Source organism: Rana temporaria, chromosome 12 (genome assembly GCF_905171775.1).
Source record: "Rana temporaria chromosome 12, aRanTem1.1, whole genome shotgun sequence".
Lineage (NCBI taxonomy): Eukaryota > Metazoa > Chordata > Amphibia > Anura > Ranidae > Rana > Rana temporaria.
Window position 1 is genome coordinate 844,878 of NC_053500.1, and position 25,649 is coordinate 870,526.

General features: G+C 57.2%; 1 protein-coding gene across 3 annotated transcripts in view; it reads right to left on the reverse strand.

The window, feature by feature from the left end:
- RHOT1 (ras homolog family member T1) overlaps nt 1-20,258 on the reverse strand; it is a 62,292-nt gene extending 42,034 nt beyond the window's left edge. The window contains exons 1-10 of one of the 3 annotated variants that reach the window (XM_040331375.1): nt 20,054-20,258; nt 14,797-14,855; nt 13,393-13,474; nt 8,450-8,493; nt 8,314-8,367; nt 8,084-8,136; nt 7,271-7,379; nt 7,099-7,200; nt 6,897-6,995; nt 2,865-2,973 (exon numbers count right to left, since the gene is read on the reverse strand). In XM_040331375.1, the coding sequence (XP_040187309.1) occupies nt 2,865-2,973; nt 6,897-6,995; nt 7,099-7,200; nt 7,271-7,379; nt 8,084-8,136; nt 8,314-8,367; nt 8,450-8,493; nt 13,393-13,474; nt 14,797-14,855; nt 20,054-20,252 (910 nt within the window). In that variant the 5' untranslated portion in view covers nt 20,253-20,258. The remainder of the gene's footprint in view (nt 1-2,864; nt 2,974-6,896; nt 6,996-7,098; nt 7,201-7,270; nt 7,380-8,083; nt 8,137-8,313; nt 8,368-8,449; nt 8,494-13,392; nt 13,475-14,796; nt 14,856-20,053) is intronic. The other 2 variants (XM_040331376.1, XM_040331377.1) reach the window with 2 other exon arrangements.
- Between the last annotated feature and the right edge of the window lie 5,391 nt (nt 20,259-25,649).

Sequence of the window (25,649 nt, forward strand, 5' to 3'; positions counted from 1 at the left end):
CTCAGTTACACTGGGTACAATATGATGTCATACAGGAACCCCACAGGGAAGGGAGCTCAGTTACAGGGGGTACAATATGATGTCATACAGGAACCCCGCAGGGAAGGGAGCTCAGTTACAGGGGGTACAATATGATGTCATACAGGAACCCCACAGGGAAGGGAGCTCAGTTACAGGGGGTACAATATGATGTCATACATGAACCCCGCAGGGAAGGGAGCTCAGTTACAGGGGGTACAATATGATGTCATACAGGAACCCCACAGGGAAGGGAGCTCAGTTACAGGGGGTACAATATGATGTCATACATGAACCCCGCAGGGAAGGGAGCTCAGTTACAGGGGGTACAATATGATGTCATACATGAACCCCGCAGGGAAGGGAGCTCAGTTACAGGGGGTACAATATGATGTCATACAGGAACCCCGCAGGGAAGGGAGCTCAGTTACAGGGGGTACAATATGATGTCATACAGGAACCCCGCAGGGAAGGGAGCTCAGTTACAGGGGGTACAATATGATGTCATAGTAGAAATTGGTATAGAATCGCGCCACAAACAAGAAAAATTGTGATTACACAAACTAAAATATGAATTTAGTGAAAAAAACACAAACTAGAAGCAGCCTCCCTAAAAACAGTAGCTGAACAGTGATTAATAGATAAATAGGGTAGGGGGCGCTAGTGCAAAATTAAATAAATGTTAACCCTAAATAACAATAATATATAATAACCTTAGCAGATTAGATGTTACATCCGTGCATATCGTGTGTGATCCATGCAAAAAACACAAAGTGAAAAATAAAATGAAACAGTCCCAAACAACAAGTGGATTTGATGTTTGCCGATTTTCACACTTGCAAATGTGCAAAAAATATATATAAAAGTCTATTTGATTGCTGAAAGTAGAGATCCGTGTTTACATAGCCTTCACCATAGCATTAAGTGTGACACCCAACGTGATTGAATGAAGGTGGCTCCTTACCAACTCCCGTTGACTCTTTAACTAAAAAGAAGTCAAATGAGCTTTTAGGGAACCCTGTCCCATGCGGTCAGATGTCGATCTCACAGTCAGTTTGTTAGGAGATATATAAACCAAGAGAGAGACCACAATAGTGTGATACCTTTTAATTGATTAAAATTTCATATTCCATAAAAAAATATAATATAATAAGCCAGATGGCCTCTTACTAGAAACAGTGCCACAATCCAGGCACTGAGGCTGTGGGCATGGGTAGGTGGAATGAGAGGATCTCCGTTGCGGGCAATCGGTGCAGTCAAGAAAGCGTGCGTGTCAGCGCGTGAATTCCGAAAACCAGCGAGACCCGGAAGCGCGTTGTAGCGTAATAGCGTGAGTGGTGTACGCCTCGACGTACGTTTCGTATGTCTTACGTCATCAGGAAGCGTACCCACTCGCATCGTTGGGTGCTTTATATACCCGGTAACCATATAGGAGTGACGGATGGGGCATTAATATTTTTTAGATAATTTTTAATATGTTTTTAAATAGTATCTGGCAAATTAAGTATTGTTTTGGAATCAGTATTGACCATTATGGAGTCTATCGTATCAGGGCTGTGACATGAGCTTATACGATCCCGGAACAATATTATTATTACTAATCCAAATATAGAATTTTAGTATTAGCATTGTGTTAGAAGTAGGTTGACCTCTTTAGTCGCAATGCAAAGTTTTATCAATATTTGCAGTATTGTAAAAATGAGCTTAATGGTATTGGAGTGTAACAATGATGTTGTTAGGCATATTATCTTTGTTGCTGAATACGGGACCGAGGCTGTTCGTGATTCGGTGCCCCATCCGTCACTCCTATATGGTTATCGGGTATATAAAGCACCCAACGATGCGAGTGGGTACGCTTCCTGATGACGTAAGACATACGAAACGTACGTCGAGGCGTACACCACTCACGCTATTACGCTACAACGCGCTTCCGGGTCTCGCTGGTTGTCGGAATTCACGCGCTGACACGCACGCTTTCTTGCTGGCCGGATCGTCATTTCTTGACTGCACCGATTGCCCGCAACGGAGATCCTCTCATTCCACCTATCCATGCCCACAGCCTCAGTGCCGGGATTGTGGCACTGTTTCTAGTAAGAGGCCATCTGGCTTATTATATTATATTTTTTTATGGAATATGACATTTTAATCAATTAAAAGGTATCACACTATTGTGGTCTCTCTCTTGGTTTATATATCTCCTAACAAACTGACTGTGAGATCGACATCTGACCGCATGGGACAGGGTTCCCTAAAAGCTCATTTGACTTCTTTTTAGTTAAAGAGTCAACGGGAGTTGGTAAGGAGCCACCTTCATTCAATCACGTTGGGTGTCACACTTAATGCTATGGTGAAGGCTATGTAAACACGGATCTCTACTTTCAGCAATCAAATAGACTTTTATATATATTTTTTGCACATTTGCAAGTGTGAAAATCGGCAAACATCAAATCCACTTGTTGTTTGGGACTGTTTCATTTTATTTTTCACTTTGTGTTTTTTGCATGGATCACACGATATGCACGGATGTAACATCTAATCTGCTAAGGTTATTATATATTATTGTTATTTAGGGTTAACATTTATTTAATTTTGCACTAGCGCCCCCTACCCTATTTATCTAATATGATGTCATACAGGAACAGGAACCCCGTAGGGAAGGGAGCTCCGTTACAGGGGGTACAATATGATGTCATACAGGAACAGGAACCCCGTAGGGAAGGGAGCTCCGTTACAGGGAGTACAATATGATGTCATACAGGAACTGGCAGTAAAGGGGGACTCCAACATCATCTGATCCCCCACTAGAGAACATTCTATTTACTGAACCAAGCTCCCTCCAGTCTCACCTTTCAGGGTCAGCCCATTGTTGAACACTCCATCGTGGACATTCTTACGAACGACATTCTTCACATCTTCCAAGGCTTGAGGGGCGAGCGGAATATGGAAACAAGTTCTCTGGAAGAGATCAGATTGTGTCAATACAGTGTGGAGGGGAAACCAGAAAAACCGACCCAAGGAGAAAGGCGACCATTTCCTGGAAGGACCGACCCAAAGAGAAAGGCGACCCTTTCCTGGAAGGACCGACCCAAGGAGAAAGGCGACCCTTTCCTGGAAGGACCGACCCAAGGAGAAAGGCGACCCTTTCCTGGAAGGACCGACCCAAAGAGAAAGGCGACCCTTTCCTGGAAGGACCGACCCAAAGAGAAAGGCGACCCTTTCCTGGAAGGACCGACCCAAGGAGAAAGGCGACCCTTTCCTGGAAGGACCGACCCAAGGAGAAAGGCGACCCTTTCCTGGAAGGACCGACCCAAGGAGAAAGGCGACCCTTTCCTGGAAGGACCGACCCAAAGAGAAAGGCGACCCTTTCCTGGAAGGACCGACCCAAAGAGAAAGGCGACCCTTTCCTGGAAGGACCGACCCAAGGAGAAAGGCGACCCTTTCCTGGAAGGACCGACCCAAGGAGAAAGGCGACCCTTTCCTGGAAGGACCGACCCAAGGAGAAAGGCGACCCTTTCCTGGAAGGACCGACCCAAGGAGAAAGGCGACCCTTTCCTGGAAGGACCGACCCAAGGAGAAAGGCGACCCTTTCCTGGAAGGACCGACCCAAGGAGAAAGGCGACCCTTTCCTGGAAGGACCGACCCAAGGAGAAAGGCGACCCTTTCCTGGAAGGACCGACCCAAGGAGAAAGGCGACCCTTTCCTGGAAGGACCGACCCAAGGAGAAAGGCGACCCTTTCCTGGAAGGACCGACCCAAGGAGAAAGGCGACCCTTTCCTGGAAGGACCGACCCAAGGAGAAAGGCGACCCTTTCCTGGAAGGACCGACCCAAGGAGAAAGGCGACCCTTTCCTGGAAGGACCGACCCAAGGAGAAAGGCGACCCTTTCCTGGAAGGACCGACCCAAGGAGAAAGGCGACCCTTTCCTGGAAGGACCGACCCAAGGAGAAAGGCGACCCTTTCCTGGAAGGACCGACCCAAGGAGAAAGGCGACCCTTTCCTGGAAGGACCGACCCAAGGAGAAAGGCGACCCTTTCCTGGAAGGACCGACCCAAGGAGAAAGGCGACCCTTTCCTGGAAGGACCGACCCAAGGAGAAAGGCGACCCTTTCCTGGAAGGACCGACCAAAGGAGAAAGACGACCCTTTCCTGGAAGGACCGACCCAAGGAGAAAGGCGACCCTTTCCTGGAAGGACCGACCCAAGGAGAAAGGCGACCCTTTCCTGGAAGGACCGACCCAAGGAGAAAGGCGACCCTTTCCTGGAAGGACCGACCCAAGGAGAAAGGCGACCCTTTCCTGGAAGGACCGACCAAAGGAGAAAGGCGACCCTTTCCTGGAAGGACCGACCCAAGGAGAAAGGCGACCCTTTCCTGGAAGGACCGACCCAAGGAGAAAGGCGACCCTTTCCTGGAAGGACCGACCCAAGGAGAAAGACAACCCTTTCCTGGAAGGACCGGCCCAGCGACAAAGGTGACCCTTTCCTGGAAGGACCTACCAAAGGAGAAAGGCGACCCTTTCCTGGAAGGACCGACCCAAGGAGAAAGGCGACCCTTTCCTGGAAGGACCGACCCAAGGTGAAAGGCGACCCTTTCCTGGAAGGACCGACCCAAGGAGAAAGGCGACCCTTTCCTGGAAGGACCGACCCAAGGAGAAAGGCGACCCTTTCCTGGAAGGACCGACCCAAGGAGAAAGGCGACCCTTTCCTGGAAGGACCGACCAAAGGAGAAAGGTGACCCTTTCCTGGAAGGACCGACCCAAGGAGAAAGGCGACCCTTTCCTGGAAGGACCGACCCAAGGAGAAAGGCGACCCTTTCCTGGAAGGACCGACCCAAGGAGAAAGGCGACCCTTTCCTGGAAGGACCGACCAAAGGAGAAAGGTGACCCTTTCCTGGAAGGACCGACCCAAGGAGAAAGGCGACCCTTTCCTGGAAGGACCGACCCAAGGAGAAAGGCGACCCTTTCCTGGAAGGACCGACCCAAGGAGAAAGACAACCCTTTCCTGGAAGGACCGGCCCAGCGACAAAGGTGACCCTTTCCTGGAAGGACCTACCAAAGGAGAAAGGCGACCCTTTCCTGGAAGGACCGACCCAAGGAGAAAGGCGACCCTTTCCTGGAAGGACCGACCCAAGGTGAAAGGCGACCCTTTCCTGGAAGGACCGACCCAAGGAGAAAGGCGACCCTTTCCTGGAAGGACCGACCCAAGGAGAAAGGCGACCCTTTCCTGGAAGGACCGACCCAAGGAGAAAGGCGACCCTTTCCTGGAAGGACCGACCAAAGGAGAAAGGTGACCCTTTCCTGGAAGGACCGACCCAAGGAGAAAGGCGACCCTTTCCTGGAAGGACCGACCCAAGGAGAAAGACAACCCTTTCCTGGAAGGACCGGCCCAGCGACAAAGGTGACCCTTTCCTCGAAGGACCGACCCAAGGAGAAAAGTGACCCTTTCCTGGAAGGACCGACCCAAGGAGAAAGGCGACCCTTTCCTGGAAGGACCTACCAAAGGAGAAAGGCGACCCTTTCCTGGAAGGACCGACCCAAGGAGAAAGGCGACCCTTTCCTGGAAGGACCGACCCAAGGTGAAAGGCGACCCTTTCCTGGAAGGACCGACCCAAGGTGAAAGGCGACCCTTTCCTGGAAGGACCGACCCAAGGAGAAAGGCGACCCTTTCCTGGAAGGACCGACCCAAGGAGAAAGGCGACCCTTTCCTGGAAGGACCGACCCAAGGAGAAAGGCGACCCTTTCCTGGAAGGACCGACCCAAGGAGAAAGGCGACCCTTTCCTGGAAGGACCGACCCAAGGAGAAAGGCGACCCTTTCCTGGAAGGACCGACCCAAGGAGAAAGGCGACCCTTTCCTGGAAGGACCGACCCAAGGAGAAAGGCGACCCTTTCCTGGAAGGACCGACCCAAGGAGAAAGGCGACCCTTTCCTGGAAGGACCGACCCAAGGAGAAAGGCGACCCTTTCCTGGAAGGACCGACCAAAGGAGAAAGACGACCCTTTCCTGGAAGGACCGACCCAAGGAGAAAGGCGACCCTTTCCTGGAAGGACCGACCCAAGGAGAAAGGCGACCCTTTCCTGGAAGGACCGACCCAAGGAGAAAGGCGACCCTTTCCTGGAAGGACCGACCAAAGGAGAAAGGCGACCCTTTCCTGGAAGGACCGACCCAAGGAGAAAGGCGACCCTTTCCTGGAAGGACCGACCAAAGGAGAAAGGTGACCCTTTCCTGGAAGGACCGACCCAAGGAGAAAGGCGACCCTTTCCTGGAAGGACCGACCCAAGGAGAAAGACAACCCTTTCCTGGAAGGACCGGCCCAGCGACAAAGGTGACCCTTTCCTGGAAGGACCGACCCAAGAAGAAAGGTGACCATTTCCTGGAAGGACCGACCCAAGGAGAAAGGTGACCCTTTCCTGGAAGGACCGACCCAAAGAGAAAAGTGACCCTTTCCTGGAAGGACCTACCAAAGGAGAAAGGCGACCCTTTCCTGGAAGGACCGACCCAAGGAGAAAGGCGACCCTTTCCTGGAAGGACCGACCCAAGGTGAAAGGCGACCCTTTCCTGGAAGGACCGACCCAAGGAGAAAGGCGACCCTTTCCTGGAAGGACCGACCCAAGGAGAAAGGCGACCCTTTCCTGGAAGGACCGACCCAAGGAGAAAGGCGACCCTTTCCTGGAAGGACCGACCCAAGGAGAAAGGCGACCCTTTCCTGGAAGGACCGACCAAAGGAGAAAGGTGACCCTTTCCTGGAAGGACCGACCCAAGGAGAAAGGCGACCCTTTCCTGGAAGGACCGACCCAAGGAGAAAGGCGACCCTTTCCTCGGAGGACCGGCCCAGGGACAAAGGTGACTTATGGAAGGACCAGCCAAGGAACAAAGGTTAATTTTACCTGGAAGAAGTTGAGCTCGCCATCATTTAATGTCCCATCGTTGTCCAAATCAGAAATCTTGAAGATGCGGGTGAGCGCTCGTATACAGGACGGCTTCAGCTGGAAGACAATGAGAACAATTGTGAAGAACGATGTCCTGGAGACGGAAGATCAGAACACACACCCCAAATCTCCCCCAAAAGTGAAGCAATCTGTCCCTCACCTCCTTCTCCTCGGGGCAGTAAAGAGGACCTGTCGGGTGCAAAACGGCTTTCTGGGCATAATAGAATAATTCAGAGATGTTCTTCAAGTTTTTGGCTGAACACTGCGGAAAACAGAGAAGAATCAGCGCCCCCCATTTATTTCCTCCTGATCACCGGGACCCCCAAACTCACCTCTACACAGGTCTCTATCTCCGAATACTGGTTCATGATCGGCAGGACCGTGTCCATGCTGCTGTAATCTAACAGGTCTGACTTATTTCCCACCAAGATCACAGGAACCCTGACACAAAGACAGCAAATTATCAAGGGGAGACAGAGAGAGAGAGAGAGAGAGAGAGAGAGAGAGAGAGAGAGAGAGAGAGAGAGCGAGAGCGCGAGAGCGCGAGAGAGAGAGAGAGCGCGAGAGAGCGAGAGAGAGCGCGAGAGAGCGAGAGAGAGCGAGAGAGAGCGAGAGAGAGCGAGAGAGAGCGAGAGAGCGCGAGAGAGAGAGCGCGAGAGAGAGAGCGCGAGAGAGAGAGAGCGAGAGAGAGCGAGAGAGTGAGAGAGGGGGGAGAGAGAGAGGGGGGGAAGAGAGAGAGAGAGAGAGAGAGAGAGAGAGAGAGAGAGAGAGAGAGAGAGAGAGAGAGAGGGGGGGGGGAAGAGAGAGAGAGAGAGAGAGAGAGAGAGAGAGAGAGAGAGAGAGAGAGAGAGAGAGAGAGAGAGAGAGAGAGAGAGAGAGAGAGAGAGAGAGAGAGAGAGAGAGAGAGGGGGGGGGGGGAAGAGAGAGAGAGAGAGAGAGAGAGAGAGAGAGAGAGAGAGAGAGAGAGAGAGAGAGAGAGAGAGAGAGAGAGAGAGAGAGAGAGAGAGAGAGAGAGAGCGCGAAGAAAAAAAATGCAGACAGGGAAGAGAGGGTGAAGAAGAGGAAAGGAGTACGGGGGTACAGAGGGATAGAAGGTGGGAGAGGGAGTGGGGGAGGGGATATAGGGATCAGCACTTCCTCGGTACCTGTTATCTTTGTCCGTCCGCTCGTTAATTAGGGGGATCCAATGGTGGGTGACCTGAAGAGGATAGAGTGTCAGTCACGGACCAATCACTGCAGTATCCCATAGCAACCAATCAGCATTTATATTGGACGACTGAAGATGGATTCTGATTGGCCCGTATGGGTGCCGCACGGTTTTAGTGAACATGCTGGGAAAAGGAAGGATGGAGATGATCTCTCGGGGAATCAATACCTTGTCTATAGAGTTCTTGTTGTTGACGGCGTAGACTATACAGATGACATTGGCCTGGAAGAAGAGGGAGAGATGAGTACACAGGAAGTGAGTCCGTCACCAATAGTGACCCCTCCCCCATCCCGCCATTCCTTACCCGGGAGATCTCATTGTACAGCTGCTCATCCGTCTGTTCCGCCTCTGCGAGAAAAGAGATTACAGCGTCATCCCCGTCCCCGGTACACACAGACATGACATCGTCCCCGGTACACACAGACACGTCATCATCCCAGGTACACACAGACACTACATCGTCCCCGGTACACACAGACACGTCATCGTCCCCGGTACACACAGACATGACATCGTCCCCGGTACACACAGACATGACATCGTCACCGGTACACACAGACACGACATCGTCCCTGGTACACACAGACATGACATCGTCCCCGTCACCGGTACACACAGACATGACATCGTCCCCGGTACACACAGACACGTCATCGTCCCCGGTACACACAGACACGACATCGTCCCCGGTACACACAGACATGACATCGTCCCCGGTACACACAGACATGACATCGTCCCCGGTACACACAGACATGACATCGTCCCCGGTACACACAGACACGACATCGTCCCCGGTACACACAGACACGTCATCATCCCCGGTACACACCGACACGACATCGTCCCCGGTACACACAGACATGACATCGTCCCTGGTACACACAGACATGACATCGTCCCTGGTACACACAGACATGACATCGTCCCCGGTACACACAGACATGACATCGTCCCCGGTACACACAGACACGACATCGTCCCCGGTACACACAGACACGACATCATCCCCGGTACACACAGACACATCATCTTCCCCGTCCCCGGTATACACAGACACATCATCATCCCCGTCCCCGGTACACACAGACACATCATCTTCCCCGTCCCCGGTACACACAGACACATCATCTTCCCCGTCCCCGGTACACACAGACACGACATCGTCCCCGGTACACACAGACACGACATCGTCCCCGGTACACACAGACACGACATCATCCCCGGTACACACAGACACGACATCATCCCCGTCCCCGGTACACACAGACATGACATCGTCCCCGTCCCCGGTACACACAGACATGACATCGTCCCCGTCCCCGGTACACACAGACATGACATCGTCCCCGGTACACACAGACATGACATCGTCCCCGGTACACACAGACATGACATCGTCCCCGTCCCCGGTACACACAGACATGACATCGTCCCCGGTACACACAGACATGACATCGTCCCCGGTACACACAGACATGTCATCATCCCCGTCCCCGGTACACACAGACATGACATCGTCCCCGGTACACACAGACACGACATCGTCCCCGGTACACACAGACATGACATCGTCCCCGGTACACACAGACACGACATCGTCCCCGGTACACACAGACATGACATCGTCCCCGTCCCCGGTACACACAGACATGTCATCATCCCCGTCCCCGGTACACACAGACATGACATCGTCCCCGGTACACACAGACATGACATCGTCCCCGGTACACACAGACATGACATCGTCCCCGGTACACACAGACATGACATCGTCCCCGGTACACACAGACACGACATCGTCCCCGGTACACACAGACATGACATCGTCCCCGGTACACACAGACACGACATCGTCCCCGGTACACACAGACATGACATCGTCCCCGTCCCCGGTACACACAGACATGACATCGTCCCCGGTACACACAGACATGTCATCATCCCCGTCCCCGGTACACACAGACATGACATCGTCCCCGGTACACACAGACACGACATCGTCCCCGGTACACACAGACATGACATCGTCCCCGGTACACACAGACATGACATCTTCCCCGGTACACACAGACACGACATCGTCCCCGGTACACAGACATGACATCGTCCCCGGTACACACAGACATGACATCGTCCCCGGTACACACAGACACGTCATCGTCCCCGGTACACACAGACATGACATCATCCCCGTCCCCGGTACACACAGACACGACATCGTCCCCGGTACACACAGACACGACATCGTCCCCGTCCCCGGTACACACAGACACGACATCATCCCCGTCCCCGGTACACACAGACATGTCATCATCCTCGTCCCCGGTACACACAGACACAACATCGTCCCCGGTACACACAGACATGTCATCATCCCCGTCCCCGGTACACACAGACACGACATCGTCCCCGGTACACACAGACACGACATCGTCCCCGTCCCCGGTACACACAGACACGACATCGTCCCCGTCCCCGGTACACACAGACACGACATCATCCCCGGTACACACAGACACGACATCGTCCCCGTCCCCGGTACACACAGACACGACATCGTCCCCGGTACACACAGACACGACATCGTCCCCGGTACACACAGACACGTCACCATCCCCGTCCCCGGTACACACAGACATGACATCGTCCCCGGTACACACAGACACGACATCGTCCCCGGTACACACAGACACGTCACCATCCCCGTCCCCGGTACACACAGACATGACTTCGTCCCCGGTACACACAGACATGACATCGTCCCCGTCCCCGGTACACACAGACATGACATCGTCCCCGGTACACACAGACATGACATCATCCCCGTCCCCGGTACACACAGACACGTCATCATCCCCGTCCCCGGTACACACAGACATGACATCGTCCCCGGTACACACAGACATGACATCGTCCCCGGTACACACAGACACGACATCGTCCCCGGTACACACAGACACGACATCGTCCCCGGTACACACAGACACGTCATCGTCCCCGGTACACACAGACATGACATCGTCCCCGGTACACACAGACACGACATCGTCCCCGGTACACACACACAGACACGACATCGTCCCCGGTACACACAGACATGACATCGTCCCCGGGACACACAGACACGACATCGTCCCCGGTACACACAGACACGACATCATCCCCGGTACACACAGACACGTCATCGTCCCCGGTACACACAGACACGACATCGTCCCCGGTACACACAGACATGACATCGTCCCCGGTACACACAGACATGACATCGTCCCCGTCCCCGGTACACACAGACATGACATCGTCCCCGGTACACACAGACATGACATCGTCCCCGTCCCCGGTACACACAGACACGACATCGTCCCCGGTACACACAGACACGACATCGTCCCCGGTACACACAGACACGTCATCGTCCCCGGTACACACAGACATGACATCGTCCCCGGTACACACAGACACGACATCGTCCCCGGTACACACACACAGACACGACATCGTCCCCGGTACACACAGACATGACATCGTCCCCGGGACACACAGACACGACATCGTCCCCGGGACACACAGACACGACATCGTCCCCGGTACACACAGACACGACATCATCCCCGGTACACACAGACACGTCATCGTCCCCGGTACACACAGACACGACATCGTCCCCGGTACACACAGACATGACATCGTCCCCGGTACACACAGACATGACATCGTCCCCGTCCCCGGTACACACAGACATGACATCGTCCCCGGTACACACAGACATGACATCGTCCCCGTCCCCGGTACACACAGACACGACATCGTCCCCGGTACACACAGACACGACATCATCCCCGGTACACACAGACACGTCATCGTCCCCGGTACACACAGACATGACATCATCCCCGGTACACACAGACATGACATCATCCCCGGTACACAGACACGACATCATCCCCGGTACACACAGACATGACATCGTCCCCGGTACACACAGACACGACATCGTCCCCGTCCCCGGTACACACAGACACGACATCGTCCCCGTCCCCGGTACACACAGACACAACATCGTCCCCGGTACACACAGACATGTCATCGTCCCCGGTACACACAGACATGACATCGTCCCCGGTACACAGACACGACATCATCCCCGTCCCCGGTACACACAGACACAACATCGTCCCCGGTACACACAGACATGACATCGTCCCCAGTACACACAGACATGACATCATCCCCGGTACACACAGACACGACATCGTCCCCGGTACACACAGACACGACATCGTCCCCGGTACACACAGACACGACATCGTCCCCGGTACACACAGACATGACATCGTCCCCGGTACACACAGACACGACATCGTCCCCGTCCCCGGTACACACAGACATGACATCGTCCCCGGTACACACAGACACGACATCGTCCCCGGTACACACAGACACGACATCGTCCCCGGTACACACAGACACGTCATCGTCCCCGGTACACACAGACATGACATCATCCCCGGTACACACAGACATGACATCATCCCCGGTACACAGACACGACATCATCCCCGGTACACACAGACATGACATCGTCCCCGGTACACACAGACACGACATCGTCCCCGTCCCCGGTACACACAGACACGACATCGTCCCCGTCCCCGGTACACACAGACACAACATCGTCCCCGGTACACACAGACATGTCATCGTCCCCGGTACACACAGACATGACATCGTCCCCGGTACACAGACACGACATCATCCCCGTCCCCGGTACACACAGACACAACATCGTCCCCGGTACACACAGACATGACATCGTCCCCAGTACACACAGACATGACATCATCCCCGGTACACACAGACACGACATCGTCCCCGGTACACACAGACACGACATCGTCCCCGGTACACACAGACACGACATCGTCCCCGGTACACACAGACATGACATCGTCCCCGGTACACACAGACACGACATCGTCCCCGTCCCCGGTACACACAGACATGACATCGTCCCCGGTACACACAGACACGACATCGTCCCCGGTACACACAGACACGACATCGTCCCCGGTACACACAGACACGACATCGTCCCCGGTACACACAGACATGACATCGTCCCCGGTACACACAGACACGACATCGTCCCCGGTACACACAGACACGACATCGTCCCCGGTACACACAGACATGACATCATCCCCGGTACACACAGACATGAGGTGCATTATGGGGAAATCTTACCAGAATAATCCACGATGTGGGTGGGGACTCTCTCTGGGGTGACATCTCCTGGGATGGTGATCTCCTCCGCCCGAGCCGGGACCTGAAATACACCGCAGGTTACTAGAGGTCAGACTCCGCCCCTTCCTCACCAGACTCGCTGCTCAGATGACTCCACCCCTTCCTCAGGCAACTCCACCCCTGCACAGACACGCGACTCCGCCCCGCACCAGACTCGCTGCTCAGATGACTCCACCCCTCCGTCAGGCAACTCCACCCCTGCCCAGACACGCGACTCTGCCCCTCACCAGACTCGCGACTCCGCCCCTCCCCAGACTTGCGACTCCGCCCCTCCCCAGACACACTGCTCACGCAACTCCGCCCCTGCCCAGACACACAACTCCGCCCCTCCCCAGACTCGCGACTCCGCCCCTCCCCAGACTCGCGACTCCGCCCCTCCCCAGACACACTGCTCACACGACTCCGCCCCTGCCCAGACACTCTGCTCACGCAACTCCGCCCCTCCCCAGACACGCAACTCCGCCCCTCCCCAGACACGCAACTCCGCCCCTCCCCAGACACACTGCTCACACGACTCCGCCCCTGCCCAGACACTCTGCTCACGCAACTCCGCCCCTCCCCAGACACGCAACTCCGCCCCTCCCCAGACACGCAACTCCGCCCCTCCCCAGACTTGCTGCTCAGACAACTCCACCCCTGCCCAGACACATTTCTCAGACGACTCCGCCCCTCCCGAAACACGCTGCTCAGGTGACTCCACCCCTCCCTCAGGCAACTCCACCCCTGCCCAGACACGCGACTCCGCCCCTCACCAGACACACTGCTCACGTGACTCCGCCCCTGCCCAGACACTCTGCTCACGCAACTCCGCCCCTGCCCAGACACGCAACTCCGCCCCTCACCAGACTTGCTGCTTAGGCAACTCCACCCCTGCCCAGACACATTTCTCAGATGACTCCGCCCCTCCCGAGACACGCTGCTCAGGTGACTCCACCCCTCCCTCAGGCAACTACACCCCTGCCCAGACACATTTCTCAGATGACTCCGCCCCTCACCAGACACAACCGACTCCGCCCCTCCCCAGACACTCTGATGACGCGACTCCGCCCCTCCCCAGACACGCGACTCCGCCCCTCTCCAGACACTCTGCTCACGCGACTCCGCCCCTCCCCAGACACTCTGCTCACGCGACTCCGCCCCTCTCCAGACACTCTGCTCACGCGACTCCGCCCCTCTCCAGACACTCTGCTCACGCGACTCCGCCCCTCTCCAGACACTCTGCTCACGCGACTCCGCCCCTCCCCAGACACTCTGCTCACGCGACTCCGCCCCTCCCCAGACACTCTGCTCACGCGACTCCGCCCCTCCCCAGCAGCCTCAGGAGATCAGCCCTCGGTGTCTCACCTCCTCTGGGAACTCCTCACTGACCAGAGACATGATGAGAGACGTCTTCCCCACCCGGGCTGCAAACAGAGAGAAGAATGTTAGAGGGAGGACTGGGGGCCATCACTAATCATAGATGGGGGGACTCCTCTGACTCCGGGGGAAGGATATGAAGGGGGGACGCTCCTCTGACCCTGGGGGGAAGGATATGAAGGGGGGACGCTCCTCTGACTCCGGGGGGAAGGATATGAAGGGGGGACGCTCCTCTGACTCCGGGGGAAGGATATGAAGGGGGGACTCCTCTGACTCCGGGGGAAGGATATGAAGGGGGGACGCTCCTCTGACTCCGGGGGAAGGATATGAAGGGGGGACGCTCCTCTGACTCCGAGGGGGAAGGATATGAAGGGGGGACGCTCCTCTGACCCTGGGGGGAAGGATATGAAGGGGGGACGCTCCTCTGACTCCGGGGGGAAGGATATGAAGGGGGGACGCTCCTCTGACTCCGGGGGAAGGATATGAAGGGGGGACTCCTCTGACTCCGGGGGAAGGATATGAAGGGGGGACGCTCCTCTGACTCCGAGGGGGAAGGATATGAAGGGGGGACGCTCCTCTGACTCCGAGGGGGAAGGATATGAAGGGGGGACGCTCCTCTGACTCCGAGGGGGAAGGATATGAAGGGGGGACGCTCCTCTGACTCCGGGGGGGAAGGATATGAAGGGGGGACGCTCCTCTGACTCCGGGGGGAAGGATATGAAGGGGGGACGCTCCTCTGACTCCGGGGGGAAGGATATGAAGGGGGGACGCTCCTCTGACTCCGAGGGGAAAGGATATGAAGGGGGGACGCTCCTCTGACCCTGGGGGGAAGGATATGAAGGGGGGACGCTCCTCTGACTCCGGGGGAAGGATATGAAGGGGGGACGCTCCTCTGACTCCGGGGGAAGCATATGAAGGGGGGACGCTCCTCTGACTCCGGGGGGAAGGATATGAAGGGGGGACGCTCCTCTGACTCCAGGGGGAAGGATATGAAGGGGGGACGCTCCTCTGACTCCGGGGGGAAGGATATGAAGGGGGGACTCCTCTGACTCCAGGGGGAAGGATATGAAGGGGGGACGCTCCTCTGACTCCGGGGGAAGGATATGAAGGGGGGATGCTCCTCTGACTCCGGGGGAAGGATATGAAGGGGGGACGCTCCTCTGACTCCGGGGGGGAAGGATATGAAGGGGGGACGCTCCTCTGACTCCGGGGGGAAGGATATGAAGGGGGGACGCTCCTCTGACTCCGGGGGGGAAGGATATGAAGGGGGGGACGCTCCTCTGACTCCGGGGGGGAAGGATATGAAGGGGGGACGCTCCTCTGACTCCGGGGGGGAAGGATATGAAGGGGGGACGCTCCTCTGACTCCGGTGGGGAAGGATATGAAGGGGGGACGCTCCTCTGACTCCGGGGGGGAAGGATATGAAGGGGGGACGCTCCTCTGACTATGGGGGGAAGGATATGAAGGGGGGACTCCTCTGACTCCGGGGGAAGGATATGAAGGGGGGACGCTCCTCTGACTCCGGGGGGAAGAATATGAAGGGGGGACATTCCTCTGACTCCGGGGGAAGGATATAAAGGGGGGACACTCCTCTGACTCCGGGGGAAGGATATAAAGGGGGGACACTCCTCTGACTCCGGGGGAAGGATATAAAGGGGGGACACTCCTCTGATTCCGGGGGAAGGATATTAAGGGGGGACACTCCTCTGACTCCGGGGGAAGGATATAAAGGGGGGACGCTCCTCTGACTCCGGGGGAAGGATATGAAGGGGGGACGCTCCTCTGACTCCGGGGGGGAAGGATATGAAGGGGGGACGCTCCTCTGACTCCGGGGGGAAGGATATGAAGGGGGGACGCTCCTCTGACTCCGGGGGGGGAGGATATGAAGGGGGGACGCTCCTCTGACTATGGGGGGGAGGATATGAAGGGGGGACTCCTCTGACTCCGGGGGGAAGGATATGAAGGGGGGACGCTCCTCTGACTCTGGGGGGGAAGGATATGAAGGGGGGACGCTCCTCTGACTCCGGGGGGAAGGATATGAAGGGGGGACGCTCCTCTGACTCCGGGGGGAAGGATATGAAGGGGGGACGCTCCTCTGACTCCGGGGGGGAAGGATATGAAGGGGGGACGCTCCTCTGACTATGGGGGGAAGGATATGAAGGGGGGACTCCTCTGACTCCGGGGGGAAGGATATGAAGGGGGGACGCTCCTCTGACTCTGGGGGGGAAGGATATGAAGGGGGGACGCTCCTCTGACTCCGGGGGGGAAGGATATGAAGGGGGGACGCTCCTCTGACTCCGGGGGGAAGGATATGAAGGGGGGACGCTCCTCTGACTCTGGGGGGGAAGGATATGAAGGGGGGACGCTCCTCTGACTCTGGGGGGGAAGGATATGAAGGGGGGACGCTCCTCTGACTCCGGGGGGAAGGATATGAAGGGGGGACGCTCCTCTGACTCCGGGGGGAAGGATATGAAGGGGGGACGCTCCTCTGACTCCGGGGGAAGGATATAAAGGGGGGACGCTCCTCTGACTCCGGGGGAAGGATATGAAGGGGGGACGCTCCTCTGACTCCGGGGGAAGGATATGAAGGGGGGACGCTCCTCTGACTCCGGGGGAAGGATATGAAGGGGGGACGCTCCTCTGACTCCGGGGGGGAAGGATATGAAGGGGGGACGCTCCTCTGACTCCGGGGGGAAGGATATGAAGGGGGGACGCTCCTCTGACTCCGGGGGGGAAGGATATGAAGGGGGGACGCTCCTCTGACTATGGGGGGAAGGATATGAAGGGGGGACTCCTCTGACTCCGGGGGGAAGGATATGAAGGGGGGACGCTCCTCTGACTCTGGGGGGGAAGGATATGAAGGGGGGACGCTCCTCTGACTCCGGGGGGAAGGATATGAAGGGGGGACTCCTCTGACTCCGGGGGGAAGGATGTGAAGGGGGGACGCTCCTCTGACTCTGGGGGGGAAGGATATGAAGGGGGGACGCTCCTCTGACTCCGGGGGGAAGGATATGAAGGGGGGACGCTCCTCTGACTCCGGGGGGAAGGATATGAAGGGGGGACGCTCCTCTGACTATGGGGGAAGGATATGAAGGGGGGACGCTCCTCTGACTCCGGGGGGAAGGATATGAAGGGGGGACTCCTCTGACTCCGGGGGGAAGGATATGAAGGGGGGACGCTCCTCTGACTCTGGGGGGGAAGGATATGAAGGGGGGACGCTCCTCTGACTCCGGGGGGAAGGATATGAAGGGGGGACGCTCCTCTGACTCCGGGGGGAAGGATATGAAGGGGGGACGCTCCTCTGACTATGGGGGAAGGATATGAAGGGGGGACGCTCCTCTGACTCTGGGGGGGAAGGATATGAAGGGGGGACGCTCCTCTGACTCCGGGGGGAAGGATATGAAGGGGGGACGGTCCTCTGACTCTGGGGGGGAAGGATATGAAGGGGGGACGCTCCTCTGACTCTGGGGGGGGGAAGGATATGAAGGGGGGACGCTCCTCTGACTCCGGGGGGAAGGATATGAAGGGGGGACGCTCCTCTGACTCTGGGGGGGAAGGATATGAAGGGGGGACGCTCCTCTGACTCTGGGGGGGAAGGATATTAAGGGGGGACGCTCCTCTGACTCTGGGGGGGAAGGATATGAAGGGGGGATGCTCCTCTGACTCTGGGGGGGAAGGATATGAAGGGGGGACGCTCCTCTGACTCCGGGGGGAAGGATATGAAGGGGGGATGCTCCTCTGACTCCGGGGGGAAGGATATGAAGGGGGGACACTCCGGGGGGAAGGATATGCAGGGGGGACACTCCTGTGACTCCGGGGGGAAGGATATGAAGGGGGGATGCTCCTCTGACTCCGGGGGGAAGGATATGAAGGGGGGACGCTCCTCTGACTCTGGGGGGGAAGGATATGAAGGGGGGACGCTCCTCTGACTCCGGGGGGAAGGATATGAAGGGGGGACGCTCCGGGGGGAAGGATATGAAGGGGGGACACTCCGGGGGAAGGATATGCAGGGGACACTCCTGTGACTCCGGGGGAAGGATATGAAGGGGGACACTCCGGGGGAAGGATATGAAGGTGACACTCCTGTGACTCCGGGGGAAGGATATGAAGGGGACACTCCTGTGACTCCGGGGGAATGATATGCAGGGGACACTCCGGGGGGAAGGATATGCAGGGGGGACACTCCTGTGACTCCGGGGGAAGGATATGAAGGAGGGACGCTCCTTTGACTCCGGGGGGAAGGATATGAAGGGGGGACGCTCCTCTGACTCCGGGGGGAAGGATATGAAGGGGGGACGCTCCTTTGACTCCGGGGGGAAGGATATGAAGGGGGGACGCTCCTCTGACTCCGGGGGGAAGGATATGAAGGGGGGACGCTCCTCTGACTCCGGGGGGGAGGATATGAAGGGGGGACGCTCCTCTGACTCCGGGGGGAAGGATATGAAGGGGGGACGCTCCTCTGACTCCGGGGGGAAGGATATAAAGGAGGGACGCTCCTTTGACTCCGGGGGGAAGGATATGAAGGGGGGACGCTCCTCTGACTCCGGGGGGAAGGATATGAAGGGGGGACGCTCCTCTGACTCCGGGGGGAAGGATATGAAGGGGGGACGCTCCTCTGACTCTGGGGGGGAAGGATATGAAGGGGGGACGCTCCTCTGACTCCGGGGGGAAGGATATGAAGGAGGGACGCTCCTCTGACTCCGGGGGGAAGGATATGAAGGGGGGACGCTCCTCTGACTCCGGGGGGGAAGGATATGAAGGGGGGACACTCCGGGGGAAGGATATGCAGGGGACACTCCTGTGACTCCGGGGGAAGGATATGAAGGGGGACACTCCGGGGGAAGGATATGAAGGTGACACTCCTGTGACTCCGGGGGAAGGATATGAAGGGGACACTCCTGTGACTCCGGGGGAATGATATGCAGGGGACACTCCGGGGGGAAGGATATGCAGGGGGGACACTCCTGTGACTCCGGGGGAAGGATATGAAGGGGACACTCCTGTGACTCCGGGGGAAGGATATGAAGGGGACACTCCTGTGACTCCGGGGGAAGGATATGCAGGGGACACTCCGGGGGGAAGGATATGCAGGGGGGACACTCCGGGGGAAGGATATTAAGGGTACACTCCGGGGGAAGGATATGAAGGTGACACTCCGGGGGGGAAGGATATGAAGGGGGGACACTCCGGGGGAATGATATGAAGGGGGGACACTCCGGGGGAAGGATATGCAGGGGACACTCACGTTCTCCCACCAGCAGGATTCGGACGTCCTTCTTCATGGTCTCCTCAGTCCCCGGATCTTCTCTCTCAGCGGCTCTGCAGTACGGCAGCCGTAGAGGGACACACTCCGCACAGCGCGACCACTGACGTCCCCGGGGGCGGGGCCTGACCTGACAGCTCCCACTGCGCGTGCGCGGAATCCATACCTGAAAACTGAGCATGTGCGGATCCCTGAGGGCGGAAGTGACGTCAGGAAAGAAAGCTGCGCAAACTCATACATGTGTCTCACTCCTACCGGAAGTGTACACGTTCCCATGGCAACGGGGCAGTTTGTTTCTATAATGTTCCGCGCCAATTGTACAGGCCCCGCCCCCCACTTATTCTAATTGTCGGATGTACACACAGCCCCTCCCCCTCCTAGATGTACACACAGCCCCTCCCCCTCCTAGATGTACACACAGCCCCTCCCCCTCCTAGATGTACACACAGCCCCTCCCCCTCCTAGATGTAAACACAGCCCCTCCCCCTCCTAAATGTAAACAGAGCCCCTCCCCCTCCTAGATGTAAACACAGCCCCTCCCCCTCCTAAATGTAAACAGAGCCCCTCCCCCTCCTAGATGTAAACACAGCCCCTCCCCTCCTAGATGTACACACAGCCCCTCCCCCTCCTAGATGTAAACACAGCCCCTCCCCCTCCTAGATGTACACACAGCCCCTCCCCCTCCTAGATGTCAACACAGCCCCTCCCCCTCCTAGATTTACACACAGCCCCTCCCCTCCTAGATGTACACACAGCCCCTCACACAGCCCCTCCCCCTCCTAAATGTAAACAGAGCCCCTCCCCCTCCTAGATGTAAACACAGCCCCTCCCCCTCCTAGATGTACACACAGCCCCTCCCCTCCTAGATGTACACACAGCCCCTCCCCCTCCTAAATGTAAACAGAGCCCCTCCTAGATGTACACACAGCCCCTCCCCCTCCTAAATGTAAACAGAGCCCCTCCCCCTCCTAGATGTCAACACAGCCCCTCCCCCTCCTAGATTTACACACAGCCCCTCCCCCTCCTAGATGTACACACAGCCCCTCCCCCTCCTAAATGTAAACAGAGCCCCTCCTAGATGTACACACAGCCCCTCCCCCTCCTAAATGTAAACAGAGCCCCTCCCCCTCCTAGATGTAAACACAGCCCCTCCCCCTCCTAGATGTACACACAGCCCCTCCCCCTCCTAGATGTACACACAGCCCCTCCCCCTCCTAGATGTACACACAGCCCCTCCCCCTCCTAAATGTAAACAGAGCCCCTCCTAGATGTACACACAGCCCCTCCCCCTCCTAAATGTAAACAGAGCCCCTCCCCCTCCTAGATGTAAACACAGCCCCTCCCCCTCCTAGATGTACACACAGCCCCTCCCCCTCCTAGAAGTACACACAGCCCTTCCCCCTCCTAGATGTACACACAGCCCCTCCCCCTCCTAGATGTACACACAGCCCCTCCCCATCCTAGATGTAAACACAGCCCCTCCCCCTCCTAGATGTACACACAGCCCCTCCCCCTCCTAGATGTACACACAGCCCCTCCCCCTCCTAGATGTAAACACAGCCCCTCCCCCTCCTAAATGTAAACAGAGCCCCTCCCCCTCCTAGATGTAAACACAGCCCCCCCCCCCTCCTAAATGTAAACAGAGCCCCTCCCCCTCCTAGATGTAAACACAGCCCCTCCCCTCCTAGATGTACACACAGCCCCTCCCCCTCCTAGATGTAAACACAGCCCCTCCCCCTCCTAGATGTACACACAGCCCCTCCCCCTCCTAGATGTCAACACAGCCCCTCCCCCTCCTAGATTTACACACAGCCCCTCCCCCTCCTAGATGTACACACAGCCCCTCCTAAATGTAAACAGAGCCCCTCCCCCTCCTAGATGTAAACACAGCCCCCCTCCTAGATGTACACACAGCCCCTCCCCTCCTAGATGTACACACAGCCCCTCCCCCTCCTAAATGTAAACAGAGCCCCTCCTAGATGTACACACAGCCCCTCCCCCTCCTAAATGTAAACAGAGCCCCTCCCCCTCCTAGATGTCAACACAGCCCCTCCCCCTCCTAGATTTACACACAGCCCCTCCCCCTCCTAGATGTACACACAGCCCCTCCCCCTCCTAGATGTACACACAGCCCCTCCCCCTCCTAAATGTAAACAGAGCCCCTCCTAGATGTACACACAGCCCCTCCCCCTCCTAAATGTAAACAGAGCCCCTCCCCCTCCTAGATGTAAACACAGCCCCTCCCCCTCCTAGATGTACACACAGCCCCTCCCCCTCCTAGAAGTACACACAGCCCCTCCCCTCCTAGATGTAAACACAGCCCCTCCCCCTCCTAGATGTACACACAGCCCCTCCCCCTCCTAGATGTACACACAGCCCCTCCCCCTCATAGATGTACACACAGCCCCTCCCCTCCTAGATGTACACACAGCCCCTCCCCTCCTAGATGTACACACAGCCCCTCCCCCTCCTAGATCTACACACAGCCCCTCCCCCTCCTAGATGTACACACAGCCCCTCCCCTCCTAGATGTACACACAGCCCCTCCCCTCCTAGATGTACACACAGCCCCTCCCCTCCTAGATGTACACACAGCCCCTCCCCCTCCTAGATCTACACACAGCCCCTCCCCTCCTAGATGTACACACAGCCCCTCCCCCTCCTAGATGTACACACAGCCCCTCCCCCTCCTAGATGTACACACAGCCCCTCCCCCTCCTAGATGTACACACAGCCCCTCCCCCTCCTAGATGTACACACAGCCCCTCCCCCTCCTAGATGTAAACAGAGCCCCTCCCCCTCCTAGATCTACACACAGCCCCTCCCCCTCCTAGATGTACACACAGCCCCTCCCCTCCTAGATGTAAACACAGCCCCTCCCCCTCCTAGATGTGAACACAGCCCCTCCCCCTCCTAGATGTACACACAGCCCCTCCCCCTCCTAGATGTACACACAGCCCTTCCCCTCCTAGATGTACACACATCCCCTCCCCCTCCTAGATGTAAACACAGCCCCTCCCCCTCCTAGATGTACACACAGCCCCTCCCCCTCCTAGATGTCAACACAGCCCCTCCCCCTCCTAGATTTACACACAGCCCCTCCCCCTCCTAGATGTACACACAGCCCCTCCCCCTCCTAGATGTACACACAGCCCCTCCCCCTCCTAGATGTCAACACAGCCCCTCCCCCTCCTAGATTTACACACAGCCCCTCCCCCTCCTAGATCTACACACAGCCCCTCCCCCTCCTAGATGTACACACAGCCCCTCCCCCTCCTAAATGTAAACAGAGCCCCTCCCCCTCCTAGATGTAAACACAGCCCCTCCCCCTCCTAGATGTACACACAGCCCCTCCCCTCCTAGATGTACACACAGCCCCTCCCCCTCCTAAATGTAAACAGAGCCCCTCCCCCTCCTAGATGTAAACACAGCCCCTCCCCCTCCTAGATCTACACACAGCCCCCCTCCCCCTCCTAGATGTCAACACAGCCCCTCCCCCTCCTAGATTTACACACAGCCCCTCCCCCTCCTAGATGTACACACAGCCCCTCCCCCTCCTAAATGTAAACAGAGCCCCTCCCCTCCTAGATGTACACACAGCCCCTCCCCCTCCTAGATGTACACACAGCCCCTCCCCTCCTAGATGTACACACAGCCCCTCCCCCTCCTAGAAGTACACACAGCCCCTCCCCTCCTAGATGTACACACAGCCCCTCCCCCTCCTAGAAGTACACACAGCCCCTCCCCCTCCTAGATGTACACACAGCCCCCCTCCCCCTCCTAGATGTACACACAGCCCCTCCCCCTCCTAGATGTACACACAGCCCCTCCCCTCCTAGATGTACACACAGCCCCTCCCCCTCAGATGTACACACAGCCCCTCCCCCTCAGATGTAAACACAGCCCCTCCCCTCCTAGATGTACACACAGCCCCTCCCCCTCCTAGATGTACACACAGCCCCTCCCCCTCCTAGATGTACACACAGCCCCCTCCCCCTCCTAGATGTACACACAGCCCCTCCCCTCCTAGATGTACACACAGCCCCTCCCCCTCCTAGATGTACACACAGCCCCTCCCCCTCAGATGTACACACAGCCCCTCCCCCTCCTAGAAGTACACACAGCCCCTCCCCCTCCTAGATGTACACACAGCCCCTCCCCTCCTAGATGTACACACAGCCCCTCCCCTCCTAGATGTACACACAGCCCCTCCCCCTCCTAGATGTACACACAGCCCCTCCCCTCCTAGATGTACACACAGCCCCTCCCCCTCCTAGAAGTACACACAGCCCCTCCCCTCCTAGATGTACACACAGCCCCTCCCCCTCCTAGAAGTACACACAGCCCCTCCCCCTCCTAGATGTACACACAGCCCCTCCCCTCCTAGATGTACACACAGCCCCTCCCCTCCTAGATGTACACACAGCCCCTCCCCCTCCTAGATGTACACACAGCCCCTCCCCTCCTAGATGTACACACAGCCCCTCCCCCTCCTAGAAGTACACACAGCCCCTCCCCTCCTAGATGTACACACAGCCCCTCCCCCTCCTAGATGTACACACAGCCCCTCCCCCTCCTAGAAGTACACACAGCCCCTCCCCCTCAGATGTACACACAGCCCCTCCCCCTCCTAGAAGTACACACAGCCCCTCCCCCTCCTAGATGTACACACAGCCCCTCCCCTCCTAGATGTACACACAGCCCCTCCCCCTCCTAGATGTACACACAGCCCCTCCCCTCCTAGATGTACACACAGCCCCCTCCCCCTCCTAGATGTACACACAGCCCCTCCCCCTCCTAGATGTAAACACAGCCCCTCCCCCTCCTAGATGTACACACAGCCCTTCCCCCTCCTAGATGTACACACAGCCCCTCCCCCTCCTAGATGTACACACAGCCCCTCCCCCTCCTAGATGTACACACAGCCCCTCCCCCTCCTAGATGTAAACAGAGCCCCTCCCCCTCCTAGATCTACACACAGCCCCTCCCCCTCCTAGATGTACACACAGCCCCTCCCCTCCTAGATGTAAACACAGCCCCTCCCCCTCCTAGATGTGAACACAGCCCCTCCCCCTCCTAGATGTACACACAGCCCCTCCCCCTCCTAGATGTCAACACAGCCCCTCCCCCTCCTAGATTTACACACAGCCCCTCCCCTCCTAGATGTACACACAGCCCCTCCCCCTCCTAAATGTAAACAGAGCCCCTCCCCCTCCTAGATGTCAACACAGCCCCTCCCCCTCCTAGATGTACACACAGCCCCTCCCCCTCCTAAATGTAAACAGAGCCCCTCCCCCTCCTAGATGTACACACAGCCCCTCCCCTCCTAGATGTACACACAGCCCCTCCCCCTCCTAGATGTACACACAGCCCCTCCCCTCCTAGATGTACACACAGCCCCTCCCCCTCCTAGATGTACACACAGCCCCTCCCCTCCTAGATGTACACACAGCCCCTCCCCTCCTAGATGTACACACAGCCCCTCCCCCTCCTAGATGTACACACAGCCCCTCCCCTCCTAGATGTACACACAGCCCCTCCCCCTCAGATGTACACACAGCCCCTCCCCCTCAGATGT